At 33.7% G+C, this 13,906-nt stretch overlaps 1 protein-coding gene and 1 long non-coding RNA gene across 2 annotated transcripts in view; both read right to left on the bottom strand.

Moving 5' to 3' along the window:
• LOC126779484 (modular serine protease-like) overlaps positions 1-7,966 on the bottom strand; it is a 34,723-nt gene extending 26,757 nt beyond the window's left edge. Inside the window, exon 1 of the mRNA XM_050503495.1 lies at positions 7,689-7,966. Coding sequence (XP_050359452.1) covers positions 7,689-7,719 — 31 coding nt within the window. The 5' untranslated portion in view covers positions 7,720-7,966. The remainder of the gene's footprint in view (positions 1-7,688) is intronic.
• The window catches only part of LOC126779725 (uncharacterized), a 46,773-nt gene that overhangs the window by 30,277 nt on the left and 2,590 nt on the right, over positions 1-13,906 (bottom strand). The window lies entirely within an intron of this gene.

Raw genomic sequence — 13,906 nt, 5'->3', positions numbered from 1 at the left:
TGCAGGTTAGTGGATTACACATGTGGCTGAATTTCAGTGAAATTTGACACATGCAGGTTTCCTCACGATTTTTTCCTTCACCGTTAAGCACGAAATGAATTATTAGGTCCTTACATATGAAATTGGCGTTTTGTACGGGAGGAATATAAAGTGAATTTTTTTTTTGAATTTTCATGTGCTTAATTTGTGTTTATATTAGGTCCTTACATATGAAATTAGCGTTTTGTCGTACTGACCACTTTGATCTGAAATATCTCCTCTTTGCTTAAGAATTCCAAATTCAAATTTATAAATTCATTTAGCTGGTACATTTGAGTTTTGAAAACAGTCATTCATTTGTTTTTTGCTCATTATTTTTTCCTTTGGCGTCGCTTATTACCGCACAATGGAAAACATGAAATTTTGGTATATTTACGAGTACGAGTTCTACCTCATGAATTGAGTAAATCGAACTTGCAAACACGCGTCGACTGCTGTGTTACTTTGCTCAACCGACAAACTTTTAAATCGAATCATTACTTGTGATGAAAAGTGGATACTGTACGATAACTATAATATAAATGATAATGATAAATGGCTAAACCCTGGCGACCCAGCCAAATCCTGCCCTAAACGAAAATTGACTCAGAAAAAGCTACTTGTGAGCGTTTGGTGGACTAACGCCGGTGTCGTTCACTACAGCTTTCTAAACCCTGGCCAAACGATTACGGCAGATATCTACTGTCAGCAACTGCAAGTCATGAAGGAAGAACTATCTGCTAAACAACCGAGATTGGTCAATCGCTCTAGGCCGCTGCTGCTTCACGGCAACGCAAGACCACACACTGCACAACAAACAACCACTAAGTTAGATGAGCTACAATTGGAATGTCTGCGACATCAACCGTACTCCCCGGACCTTGCTCCATCAGATTACCATTTTTTCTGGAATTTGAACAATTTCCTTCAAGGAAAAAAATTCAACTCCGATGCGGCAGTCCAAACCGCCTTCAAAGAGTTTATTTATTCTCGCCCCCATGGTTTTTTTAGTAAAGGGATCAATGAACTACCTATGAGATGACGAAAGTGCATAGATAACAACGGTGAATACTTTGATTAATTAAATATATTTTATAAAAAAAAAATTGACTTTATAATCCTCCCGTACAAAACGCCAATATTATATGTAAGAACTTAATATTTATAAAACGTTTAAGACGAGCAGACGCGTCGCGCAATACAGCTTTATAATACTGTTTATATAAGCGATGGAACGCGTTTCAGCACGAACATGATTCACACTTTAGACGACGTCAAACGTCTACGCGCGTTATAAAATATTTTATTTAAAAATAATAACGAATAAAATATTATTTAGTAAATATGAAAGTTTAGGTATTTTATATAATAATATATTACGTCTAAACAACTTGGAAGCCGAATTATATTTTTTATTCAATGGTGGAGTGATATATACAATAGGACATACCGACTGAGCTGAGAACTCGTAAAATTGTTCATTTCGCGCATTCGTTTTTCGTAGTGCACGTAGCTCTACGCTACGAGACATTAATTAACAGATTTTTCTACGTTACGAGCTACGTGAAAGCTTTACCCTTTGTATGCCGCATCGCACACCATGAGAAATGCTGTATCTGCCGCCGATTTATCGGGTGAAAGAGAAAGAACATATACCTAAGAAAGAGATAGTTTTTTTCTGTCTCTTTCATAGGTCGCACGCTATGGTTTGGTACAGCCGGGCGGGCGTAAACTTTATTTTGACAATATTATCGAAAGTTTTTATATACTCTTTTTTATCACTAGCTCTCATATCCAGATTATTTTAAATATTTTTTTGAATAAAAGTCTCAGTGTTTTACTCATTTATTATGATTGTTTTTACTTTTTTAAAACTCAATTTTAATTACGTTGATTGTATTAGATTTAACACAAAGTGAAAATACCATAGAACCATGGAACAATCTAGATTTTACGAATAGAGTTAATGACGTAAAAAAAATTATTGTATGGGATTATGTAATCGCAGACTAAAAGATTTTTCAGGATTATTTTCGGCTATGAACGTATAATTGGTAAAACATCTTCTATATATATAAAACAATTCTCCGTTAAATCCTTGTATTTAAATCTTGCATTGGCTGCATTGAACATGTACTATATCCATCTATGCCCACTTTGGCATGAAATGTTAATGAACTTCCTGAAATAGTATTTTTTAATTAATATGTAAACGCAAAACATTGGCAAGAGTAAGGTAACATCATGGGATAAGGTATTGTATATAAAGCAGCCTTGTCAAAAATTGTCCTCAAACCTATGATAAATGATCTTAATTAAGAGCAAAGTTGCTAATCTTTAACTTGATTTTGTAGAAGCTGAATCCAGTTCATGGTAAAAAATAAAATATTGTATGTATAACAACATTATTGCTTAAAGGGTCTATCAATAATTATAAATACCGTACCGTAACAGCCTGTGAATGTCCCACTGCTGGGCTAAAGGCCTCCTCTCCTCTTTTTGAGGAGAAGGTTTGGAGCTTATTTTTTATCGATAAAAAAAACACGAAGTGACCTATGATATTTATTAAATGCTTTAGTTTATTGAGACCGAAGCTGGAAGATTAATTGAATTTACTCATAATCTAGGGTTGACATTAGAGTATTTTTGTTACATATATTATAAAGAAAGGTTTTGGCGCTTCACATTGTCTTTTCATATTCCAATATTCATCATTGCGACTGCGCTCTCCAAATTAAAATTTATACTGTTTCGCTACCGTAACCTCATAGCAATCCTAAAGATGAAATTCGAGAGGAATCCCTTACTTGCCTTGGTTGGCATTTCATCATTCATTGGTATGATAAAAAAACGTTGCAAAAAATATTTCAAACGTCTCTACTCTTAGTATTTGTATAAAATTGGGTGAATAAGTTTTCTTTTTACCATAAAATGTTAAAAATGTATCTGTTCATACAAGGTTTTCTCAGTCCGATGTGGTCCACGGATCGTCTTTACGCCTTTTCATCATTTCTGTTACCCTTTTTCCCTATAGAATGCTATGAAGGTATGGTTCGAATATATCTGTTACGAGAGAATATTACGAACCGGTTGTAAAATAATTAGATTATTTGACATGTATGTTACGTAATTTTATTAATTACGAAACATTATATAAAAAAACATTTTCTTATTGCTCATATAAAAATAGTGTAACAAAATATATATCAATTATAGAGTAACTTAACATAAATAAAAAATAAAACATTTTTTTTTCTATTTTTAGAATTTATTAACTAAAACATTAATTCAATTGAATATGTATATGTAAGAGGTATATTTTAATTTATAAAAAGTTTACTCTAAAAAGGTGTTATTTGCATAACTAATATGAATAAGATTATTATATCTACAAATTCAAGTACTAATAAATATATATATATATATATATATATATATATATATATATATATATTTATTAGTACTTGAATATGTCTGATTTTGTTGTTAGCTCCAAAAAAGACTTAAGCCTGTCGGCTGTCGGTTTCAGATCTTTGCACGAGGACATGATCAATGTTTTGTATGATATGCAACATTTCTCTAGGTGATCCGGATAAGGCAATGTCTAAAATATTATCCTAGATTGATCCGTTTCAATTCCATCTTAACAATAATAATATCCTTGTTTCGTAATTAACAATACAATTTTACCAATAAGTATATCTCTTGTATTAGTTGTGAAATTAATACATTTTTTTAATAAGTAAAAAATATGACTATTACGTTAAAACGACAAAACCTGTTAAAAAATGAAAATTAATTTTAGATCTCGTAATGTGTGTTTATCAAAAATGTTATGTATTTTATTCATTATCTTGTATAGGAAACAATGAAGTTAAAAAACAGTTCACAAATAGTAAGAGCCGAACACAACCTGAAACTTACACCTGAATCTTATTGATACAAAAATGTTTTTAAAAAGATTGATCAATACCTACGTATGAAATTAATTTAATATGATAGCTTTATTTAAATAATTAAAATATATATTATACCTGAATGATAAGTTTAAAAATAAAAATAATATAAGTTTTATTTACCTAAAATCTTTGTGGAAGAAATGCAAAAAGCTATTTTATGGATAGAGTATATTTGTATACCACAAATATATTCTACGCTTACCCGAGAACCTTTGTTAACACCAATAAAATCACTTTACTGTTGTTAATGTTAATTACATATTCGATATTTTCACAAATATGACCGCGAGCATTCGAAAATATGATGTTGGCGCGCGAATTTGCGACGTGAATTTCGTCGTCGCTGATTGGTCGAAATGATAATCAAATAAAAAAGAGAGAGGGAGGCAAATATATATCGATTACTATGGATAAAAAAGAGCTAGGTATGTTTCTCTAGTGTAGTGTAAAACAAAATAAAATGAACTATGAGATAACGTTCGAGCACACATCTACGCTCCGGCCGGCTTACGAAGAATTAATAGTCATTTTTTCTACGTAAGTATGAATTGAAAGGCATTTGTGTTCCGATTTGAAACTCTTTTCATTTAGAAAGGTGCAAGCGTTGTTTAAGTAAGGGCTGATTTTAATTAATCGTCGATGTTTTTAATTGAATTATTTCTTTGTCATTTTCCGTGATACCATTCTCTTAGGTTTGTATGGAACGTTTTTCAAAAAGCCTATTTCAATTTTCTAATTATATATAATTAGCTAGCATTGTCATTTAATTTTATTGTAAATGTGATATTAATAATAATTCCTTAAGATAAATTCGGTACATATTTATATGTATTCTAATTATTTGTTATGTAAAATGTATTGATATAAATATACAAGCATCTTAATGCAGCGTTGTCTGGACTAAGCGACAAGAACACCAATCAATTGCATGCTTTTATTTAATATTCTTAGTCTTAAGCTATTTCTCTTCTATATTATATTTTATCTCTTGTTTGAGTGTGCGATGAAGTAATGTACTATTATTATTATAAAAGACAGTATAGCTAGCGGCACAAGAGACACAACGTCTTGGGTCAAAGGTTGAAGAAAATTCTACTGTTATGCTTATGATGAAACATAGTTATTCTGTACTTAACGCGCCTTTTAACTTTGGGCATTCATGCAATATATTAATTATATACAGCCATGTTTAATTTACATACAAGATTATAGTGGCAATGTAATTTTAAGTGTAGAAAAGACACACTACTGATTTCATGCAGGTTCTCATTGATAAAATATATATTACGAACCAGTGGTGGTTTTTCTTTACAATTAAAATTGTGATTTTCTTTTAATTTTAATAGAAGACAGTGAAGTTGCCTAAAATCTATGTGGAAAATAATTCTATCACAAACTATTTAACTTATATGATTATCTAATAAAAGACAGTAGCAACCAAGACAGAAAATATTTACTGCATTTTTATAAACATGCAGCAATGAGTCACCTTGACCAATGTTAAGTGTAAAATTTTTTTGGCATAGCAGTACCAATGTGAAAATCTTTATATATAAACAGGATTCCTGACATGGCTGACTCATCAACAGCCACCTAAACCATGCACTTGGCAGCTAAAAAGATGGAGTCATGCACAGAGGTTCACACACAGAGACACAGATTCACAAGTGAAGCCGCAGGCAGCTAATATTAAATAAAGTTACTTTATAATACAAATGACTCTATATCTATAAATATTATGAATGTGAAAGACGCTTTTGAAATAAACCACTTGACCAATTTAGATAAAATTTGATATGAAGCAAGCTCGAACCCTAAGAACGGACCTAGGCTTAGGGTCCTTTTTTAACCTGATACCCGCCCCTCTTCGCAGTCTTCCTCTGTCAGTTCCTCTTCGAAGTCAAGTTAATTAACCAATCAATAAATTAGTATTGACATTTAAAAGAAATTTTGAGATAAGTTAAACTTTGAACATTACCACCATTTTCCATTCACAAATGTATAAAACATGTTAAACAAATCATTATGCAATTATTACAACAGAAACTTATGTACATTATACAACAGAAGGGTATCAGAGTTATTATGTACAAGTGTGACAAGGATGCAAGATACACAAGATATCCTGTTCATCTGTTTAGTAAGTAGTTTTATTTACTTAATTTAGGGTTAAATAACAATATCAATAGTTCCTTAAATACTACCATATTCCATGCAAATATAACTTCATAAAAATAATCTTACAGAAAAAATTTCTATGCCCAGTTGGCATAATAAAAAGTTATTAAGCTCATTTTTCAAATGCTTCGTTTGGTTTCTGCTAGCTCGGCATTGACTTTTTCACTAACATTACATAGAATAAAGACACAAAAGAGATTGTACTGTTAAGTTTACAGAAAAATTTCTTCTTTAACCCTCAACCTAAATCGACACTGTGTTAAAAATTTAACTTAAGTAATAAATTATTAGTGGGAAAAGTAAAGTACAGGAATATAATATTAATCATTTGTAAGTTAACTGAATGGTAAAATTCATATTCGTTTATGATATTACTAGAATGTTCGCTTGATACCTACACTTGTAAATCGACTGACGCGGAGCGTACCTATGACTTTGTGATAAGAAAAAGCTGTACCGCGCGGTGCCTACGTTGACGCAAAATTCCACAAGGAACAATATCTTCGATCGTTTACATTCTTCATTCAATGTCTAATTATAACGAATAGGCATATTTATAATGGTGATATACAATAAATAATTACTATGTTCTATGCATATTATGATTATTGACTCTTTTGATTGTTACTCTTTTATTACGATATCGTGTTTTATCGAACATTAGAAAACTACGTATATATATGTAAATGTTGCGGTAAGGAAAGTAAAAAGATGTCACTACAACTTACCGATCGATGCATACGACGATTGATATTACGCAGTCAACAATTTTAAGGTTATTTTAAATTTTAGCACTTAAAAAAAACCTACAATAGGTTCGTGCACTTCTTATTTTTAACTTTTTAAATCACTAAGCACAAAAACTTAACACAACATTAACGTAACATTCTATTTAATTAAATATATCAGCTAAACTAATATAAGGTACAATCTAAGTAACTATGATTTTAATGCAACTTCGTGTATGTCACTCCATCACTGAGATATAATTAAATATTTATTTATAAAAGAATTTTTACGACTATATAATAGGAAACACACATATTACACTGGTTAACACTGTTTTGTAATTATGGCTATTTCAATTAGTAATTTTCGGTAAATTAGGTACTAATTTTTTAAAACCGCGTTTTGTCAGCCATCTTAGCACCCGGTTACTAGCTCGCAGAACAGCGCTCGCGGAACTAAGCCGTAAGCGAAATTCGTCGTGTTCGACTTTTTTTGTAACTAAAATCTTATTAATTAATTGATGAGAATTGTATCAAAACACAATTTGCTGCTGATCGATGGTACGCTATCAATTTTCACCGAAGAAAACTGTACTGGACACATTTTTTAATAATAGTGTTGTAATAACAATGAAAATTATTTACGTATTACAATTTTATTTTTATCTATTTTAACATGACAAAATAATTATAAATATTTTCTACAGCCACGATTATTTTGCCATACTTTCTCATTTAAAATTTTGTGACTGTTTTTTTTTGTCATAAATATGAATAAATATTACGAATAAAGAAAATTACTTACCGAATAACATAAACACGAGTTTAGCCAACATTTTGATTACAGTGTCATTCACATCCAAAAATCACAAGGTATACAAATCTTTTATAAAAAATTGTTTTACTTTTTGTAACAAACACACAATTATATTCTGAAATGCCACTTTAATAAAAAATGACTATTTTTGAACTGATGTTTCAGAGACGGTTTTGTGTAGACTGTAGAATTGTAGAATTGTACAAACTACGGAGCGTAAAACGACGCGAATAAAGAAAAACGAGATTGACGCTGAACAATGACGCTTCATGTTCGTACGATCACTGTGATCGTATGAGTATGTAGCGATGATCGGATCACACCACCTCGTGGGCGCAGGTTTCTGTGTATGTACTATGTAGGTACATGTACATGTCTTCTAGGGAATTTATATCCTTATACCGTAACTCGTTGTCTTCGAGAGCTTTATATAAAGGAGGTGAGTTCGGCTTTCTGCGAGTAAAAAAAGTACTAAGTTGTCAAGGTCATCGTTTCGTTGTTTCTAAAGAACCAAAATTAAAAAGGTATGTGTATATTATATCGACGATGAAGTACCAATATCAATAAAAAAATGTCTCGATTTTTTTTAATAATTAGTTGACGGGTTTTATAATTTAATTTAATATTTTAATCACGAATACATAGTGTATAATTCAATGATCACGCTAAAGCTTCAATTTACAAAGCTACTTGAAGTCATTTGTTTTATTACAATTTGAAATGATTGAAATGCTTGAGAACTTTTTATTAATATATAGCATCAAAATTATAGTTATATTATTTGAGCCTATGTAATAATTACGGTGAAGGAAAACATCGTGAGTAAACCTGCATGTGTCTAATTTCTGAAACTGAAATTCAGCCACATGTGTATTCCACCAACACACGCACGGTGGAATAAGCTCTCCTCAAAAAGGGAGAACAGGCCTTAGCCCAGCAGTGGGACATTTACAGGCTGTTACTATGTTATAATTATTACAGCTGTGACAATATTGGTTAGAAATACCTCACAACTTACACACATGTAACAACGAACTGTGTCACATAATCGAATTCCTCAAATGTCTATTACGTAACTTAAAATATATATAGTATTTAACTATACACTCAAGGGACATAACATCTTAGTTCCCATGTTCCCATTGGTGGCAGTTAATTTCACATAACGGCTTATAATTTTATACTCAGTATAGACAAAAACTAGCTAATGTAATAATTAAAGTTAACAAAGACATTTTATAGTACAGTCTAGTCATCCTAGATAGATTATGCGATAAAATAATAATAAATAAGTATAGTCAGCCATCCTTTTCTTTTTTAACGCTGGGAAAATGCATGACTCGTTTCCTCCACGGGAACGGTGGGGTATGTGGGGCTCGAAATACCCACTAAAATACCAGCGGTACTCTTTCCGTCTTAACGAGGAGCGCCACGCGAGGAGCGATTGCTTGTGCATGCCGTGACGCGGTAGCCAGCCTACCCCAAGTGCGAATAATTAGTTTAAAAGCACTATTAACTTTGTATTATTTCTAGATATAACCAATAGAAATAACGTTTACAACAAACTTTAACAAGTTAACCAATGATATAAGTATATGAGTTAGCGAATGTGTGGATGTGTGTGTTTTAAGTTTTGTGTGTGTGAGATGTAATGATTGTCAGCGAAGTTGGTATTGGAATTTTGGAAGTAAAATTAAAGTGAATTTAAGTAGTAAAGTGGAATTCTGTTGTATTATAAATAATGATATATTAATCAGGTTAGTCGAGATGGCCCAGTGGTTAGAACGCGTGAATCTCAGCCGATGATGCTTAATTTGTATTTAAAATTCATCTCGCGCTTCACGGTGAAGGAAAACATCGTGAGAAAACCTCCATGTGTCTAAATTAACTGAAATTCACAGGTTGTTACTATACTGTAACTGTCTATAGCAGCGATCCCGTGACGTTCTCTAAGCGACTGAGTGGGCACCGCTGTTTTATTAGTAGCTTACGGTTCTGGCGCAGACCGGCGTCATTCAGTCTCACAGGCTCATTTATGTGGGGAAAAAGAGTAAATGCGTTTTTCGAAAAAAAAAAACGTAAGAAAAGTGATTCGCAATTAGCTTGGAATATAAAAATCTAATGTTTGCTTATCTTTATGCTTGAAGACTCGTTATCCGATTATTCAGACATGGTGAAGATACAAAGTAACACTCTTGCCACTTGATATAATATATGTCCGTTTAATCGACAACGTACACAGATTGCAAATTAACTTTACGGAATTAATCGGATCGGAAACGCGTCGAGTTCGATGCCACGTGGTGTTTTTGCACACGACCGCTCGTTCAGCCTTCACTATCCAGACCCCTGTCAATATCCTGACCAGAATTCGAATTCTGGTCAGGATATTGACAGGGGTCAGGAATTCCTCCACTTCGAACTCTGCAACGGTCTTTTTTCTGTTTTTAACTGTCACTCCAACTATCTAACATCATGGCAACGACCGCATCCAAGCAGCTATGAACTGCTTGACGTTTCCGATAGAGGGCGCCATAGTACGCACGCTGCGACATACTAATGATGATGCTATTAAATGATTTGAAGCCGATAAAAAAATAGTTATCATTTTATTTTTATGTAAATATTATGTAATGAATTTTGCTTATCGTTTTGTTTGTTTATTTATAAAGACCAACAGTATATACAGTCACTGTACTAAATAATATATCAAGAGTTGTACATTATGTTATTAGACATTGCAATATCCGTAGCGTTATTTTGAATTCCTTCCTGCGCTTTCGGTGTTGCAGATGTCTATTTGATGGTAGATACATTTCCATCAGGTCAGTCTTCTGTCTGTTCACCGCCCCCTATTCAACAACCGTGTATTAGTTCTTTATGCCACTTTAAACGACCTGGGCTCTAATATGATAAGTTACGGTTTTTTAAGAATAATTGCTTTTTTTCAGCTGGGATGTAAAGATAAACTAGAAAACAAAACCTTATCTAAATGCAAATTATGCCAAATTGTCAGAGCCGCATATTCTCGAGGGTTTATTATCGATTTGGTCCCAATGTCACCAAGTCAGAATCTGATGAGGAGATCCCATGGAAATCCAGGGATATCCTCTAATTACACAGGTATGTTCATACAGTTTGTTTGTTGAACGCTCTCAAATTAAATTAAATCATTAGTGATTGAGGAGTTTAAGCTTAAGTTGAGCTCAGAAAAAGAGCTTACTCATTCCTTAAAGGTCGGCAACGCATGTAAGCCCTTCGGTGTTGTATGTATCCATGGGCAATAATCACTTTCCATTATGTTACCCCGCCCCTCCTTCGTAAAAAAGACCTTAATTTATCATCAGCTCAGCAGCATGTCGAACCAGTGGTGTTTCTTAGGAATGCAATAAGGCTTTCACTTGGAATTCTGTGATAATCGTTACTTATTAATTATTATTACTTACCTTACTTAAATATTTTTTCTATTTCTTTATGCGTTCATGCGGGCTGCATATTTGACAGGCCTGTCCATGATACTAAGTTAGCGACAATATGCATGATGACAGTATTAAAGAATTAAAAAATAAATGATTTTAGAGAAGAAACTATTTTAAAAGGATTCTAAAAAATTATCTCATTTTAATATACATATTGAGATGAATAAGATTTTTAATAAAACAAAAGTATAAAATTCTGTAATCATTTTATTTGAAACACCAATCAGAGCGAATGACGTCACGCATCAGTATCTATAACCCTTTCTCTTGAACAGTTGTTGTGTTTACGCGTTTCAAAATTAATTTTGCATCATTTAATTAGTTGAGTCGTTGGTTATTCGGGGTTTTGTGAAGAAAATAAAACATCCAAGACCAGTCAATGATGGAACAAGGTTTTGTTAAGGCAAATTCCTCTAATTTGCCCAGGATTGATTTGTTGATGTTTGTTGAGAGTTTCTTTCATCAAATAAAGACTTTTGTTCATATGAATTTCGAAATGTGAAAACTTCCTTGTGAGTATATTTTTATTTATCTTGTGTTATCATAGGTTTCTTTCTGTTAGCTATATAGTATTACTCGCAGATGAAGAGCCCTTATATTGTTACCAGTAAGAATTTTTAAGACAATATTTCATTTAGCTCCACTAGTACTGAATTTGTGAATTTACCTATTTACGAATACTTCTATAAATCTAAATGTATCATAAATATATAATAAATCTTTATGAATCTCTGCCTCTATATATTTGCGTTAAGCCACTTATTTTTCACAATTTTCTTGTTTGGAACATACACAGACAATTTATTAGATGTTGATATTGATTTATTTTTACGCAGAGGGACCGCATACCACTTGTTTTTAAATTTGGAATTCATTTTTAACCTTAGGAAATACGCAATACTTTCTGATTTTTTTCGTTGAGGCGTGACGTCACGCCATTACTAGGCGCCATTACACCTGCGGGTGTTTTCGAACGAAATTCAAAATAGGTAAATGAAACTGCAATTATTTGCGTAAACAGTTAGTTTATTACTGAAATAAAATGATTTTCAGTAATAGTAGACGTGTACCTACATTATAGAAGGTTATTAAGCTCGTCTGGGTAGGTACCACCCACTCATCAGATATTCTACCGCAAAACAGCAGTACTTGATATTGTTGTGTTCCGGTTTGAAGGGTGATTGAGCCAGTGTAATTACAGGCACAAGGGACATAAAATCTTAGTTCCCAAGGTTGGTGGCGCATTGGCTATAAGCGATGGTTGACATTTCTTACAATGCCAATGTCTAAGGGCGTTTGGTGACCACTTACCATCAGGTGGCCCATATGCTCGTCCACCTTCCTATTCTATAAAAAAAAAAAAATTCAAAAACAGTCATCATGCCTATTGAATGAGTATAGGTGCTTATTAGGTTATATTTACATTAAAAATGGAAAAATAAACAAATATATGCAAAAAAATATTCAAATGAATAACAATTTTTTAAGTGGTAAAATTTGTAAATAAGGCCTACGTGGTGATCGAGTCTACGAGCTGCTCTGAGTCACAAGTCAGCGTTACTACGTCATATTTTATATACTTTATTTGGTATGTAACGAAACAGTTAACATGACGTTATTTAATAACTAATTGAATCTTAACCTAATTATCAATAATATAGTAAAAAAATTTTTAAAGCAATGGGTGAATACCCATCTCATCCCGTGGGTGTCGTAAGAGGCGACTGAGGGACGGGGAAAAGGGGGGATGGGCAGCAGCGTCCCCCCTCCCATAAACATCTTACCCCCCCTACTGCGCTCGCCAACACGCCTGCCCAGCGCGGCGAGTATGGGCAAACCCCTCCATTAATGGCAGATGCGCCCAAAAAAAGGCCCCCAGTTACCGGCAAGCCCGCTAGGCCCGACCAAGGTAGCGGTCGCGGTATCGGCAGGGCAGGGGGTGCTAAGAATCACCGGTTCACGGCAGGCTACCGTATAAAACGACTGAACATGGCAACGTATAATGGACGCTCGATGAGGCTGGACCATCACCTCGCCGAATTAGAAGTAGAGTTAAGTCATATAAACTGGCATATACTGGGGTTATCTGAAGTCCGAAGACAGGGGGAGGACACGATAACTCTAGAGTCCGGTAACTTACTCTACTTCCGCGAAGGTGATAACCTCTCCCAGGGTGGTGTCGGTTTTCTAGTCAAAAAGGATCTCATTAGCAGCATTGTGGAAATCAGTAGTGTGTCGAACCGGGTAGCGTACCTTGTCCTAAAACTTTCCGACAGGTACTCCCTGAAGGTCGTACAGGTATATGCGCCAACTTCGACATACTCTGATGATGTGGTCGAAGCGATGTACGAGGACATCGCAAAGGCCCTCAACGACACTTCGAAGGCCCACTACAATGTTGTTATGGGAGACTTTAATGCTAAAGTGGGAGTACAAGATAGCAGTGAATCGAAAGTCGGACCTTACGGCTTGGGCTGCAGAAATCATAGGGGGCAAATGCTGGTAAACTTTCTCGAAGCGCAGGGGCTTTTTTTGATGAATTCTTTCTTTCAAAAGAAGCCTCAGAGGAGGTGGACCTGGCGAAGCCCCGACAACGTGACAAGGAACGAGATAGACTTTATCATTTCGAATAAAAGGCACATATTTAGAGATGTTTCAGTGATCAACAGGTTTAATACCGGAAGTGATCACCGCTTGGTTCGAGGCACTCTAAATATCAACTTAAAA

Source organism: Nymphalis io, chromosome 29 (genome assembly GCF_905147045.1).
Source record: "Nymphalis io chromosome 29, ilAglIoxx1.1, whole genome shotgun sequence".
Taxonomy (NCBI): domain Eukaryota; kingdom Metazoa; phylum Arthropoda; class Insecta; order Lepidoptera; family Nymphalidae; genus Nymphalis; species Nymphalis io.
The sequence above is the reverse complement of the archived record's forward strand: the minus strand, read 5'-3'. Positions and strand labels throughout refer to the sequence as shown.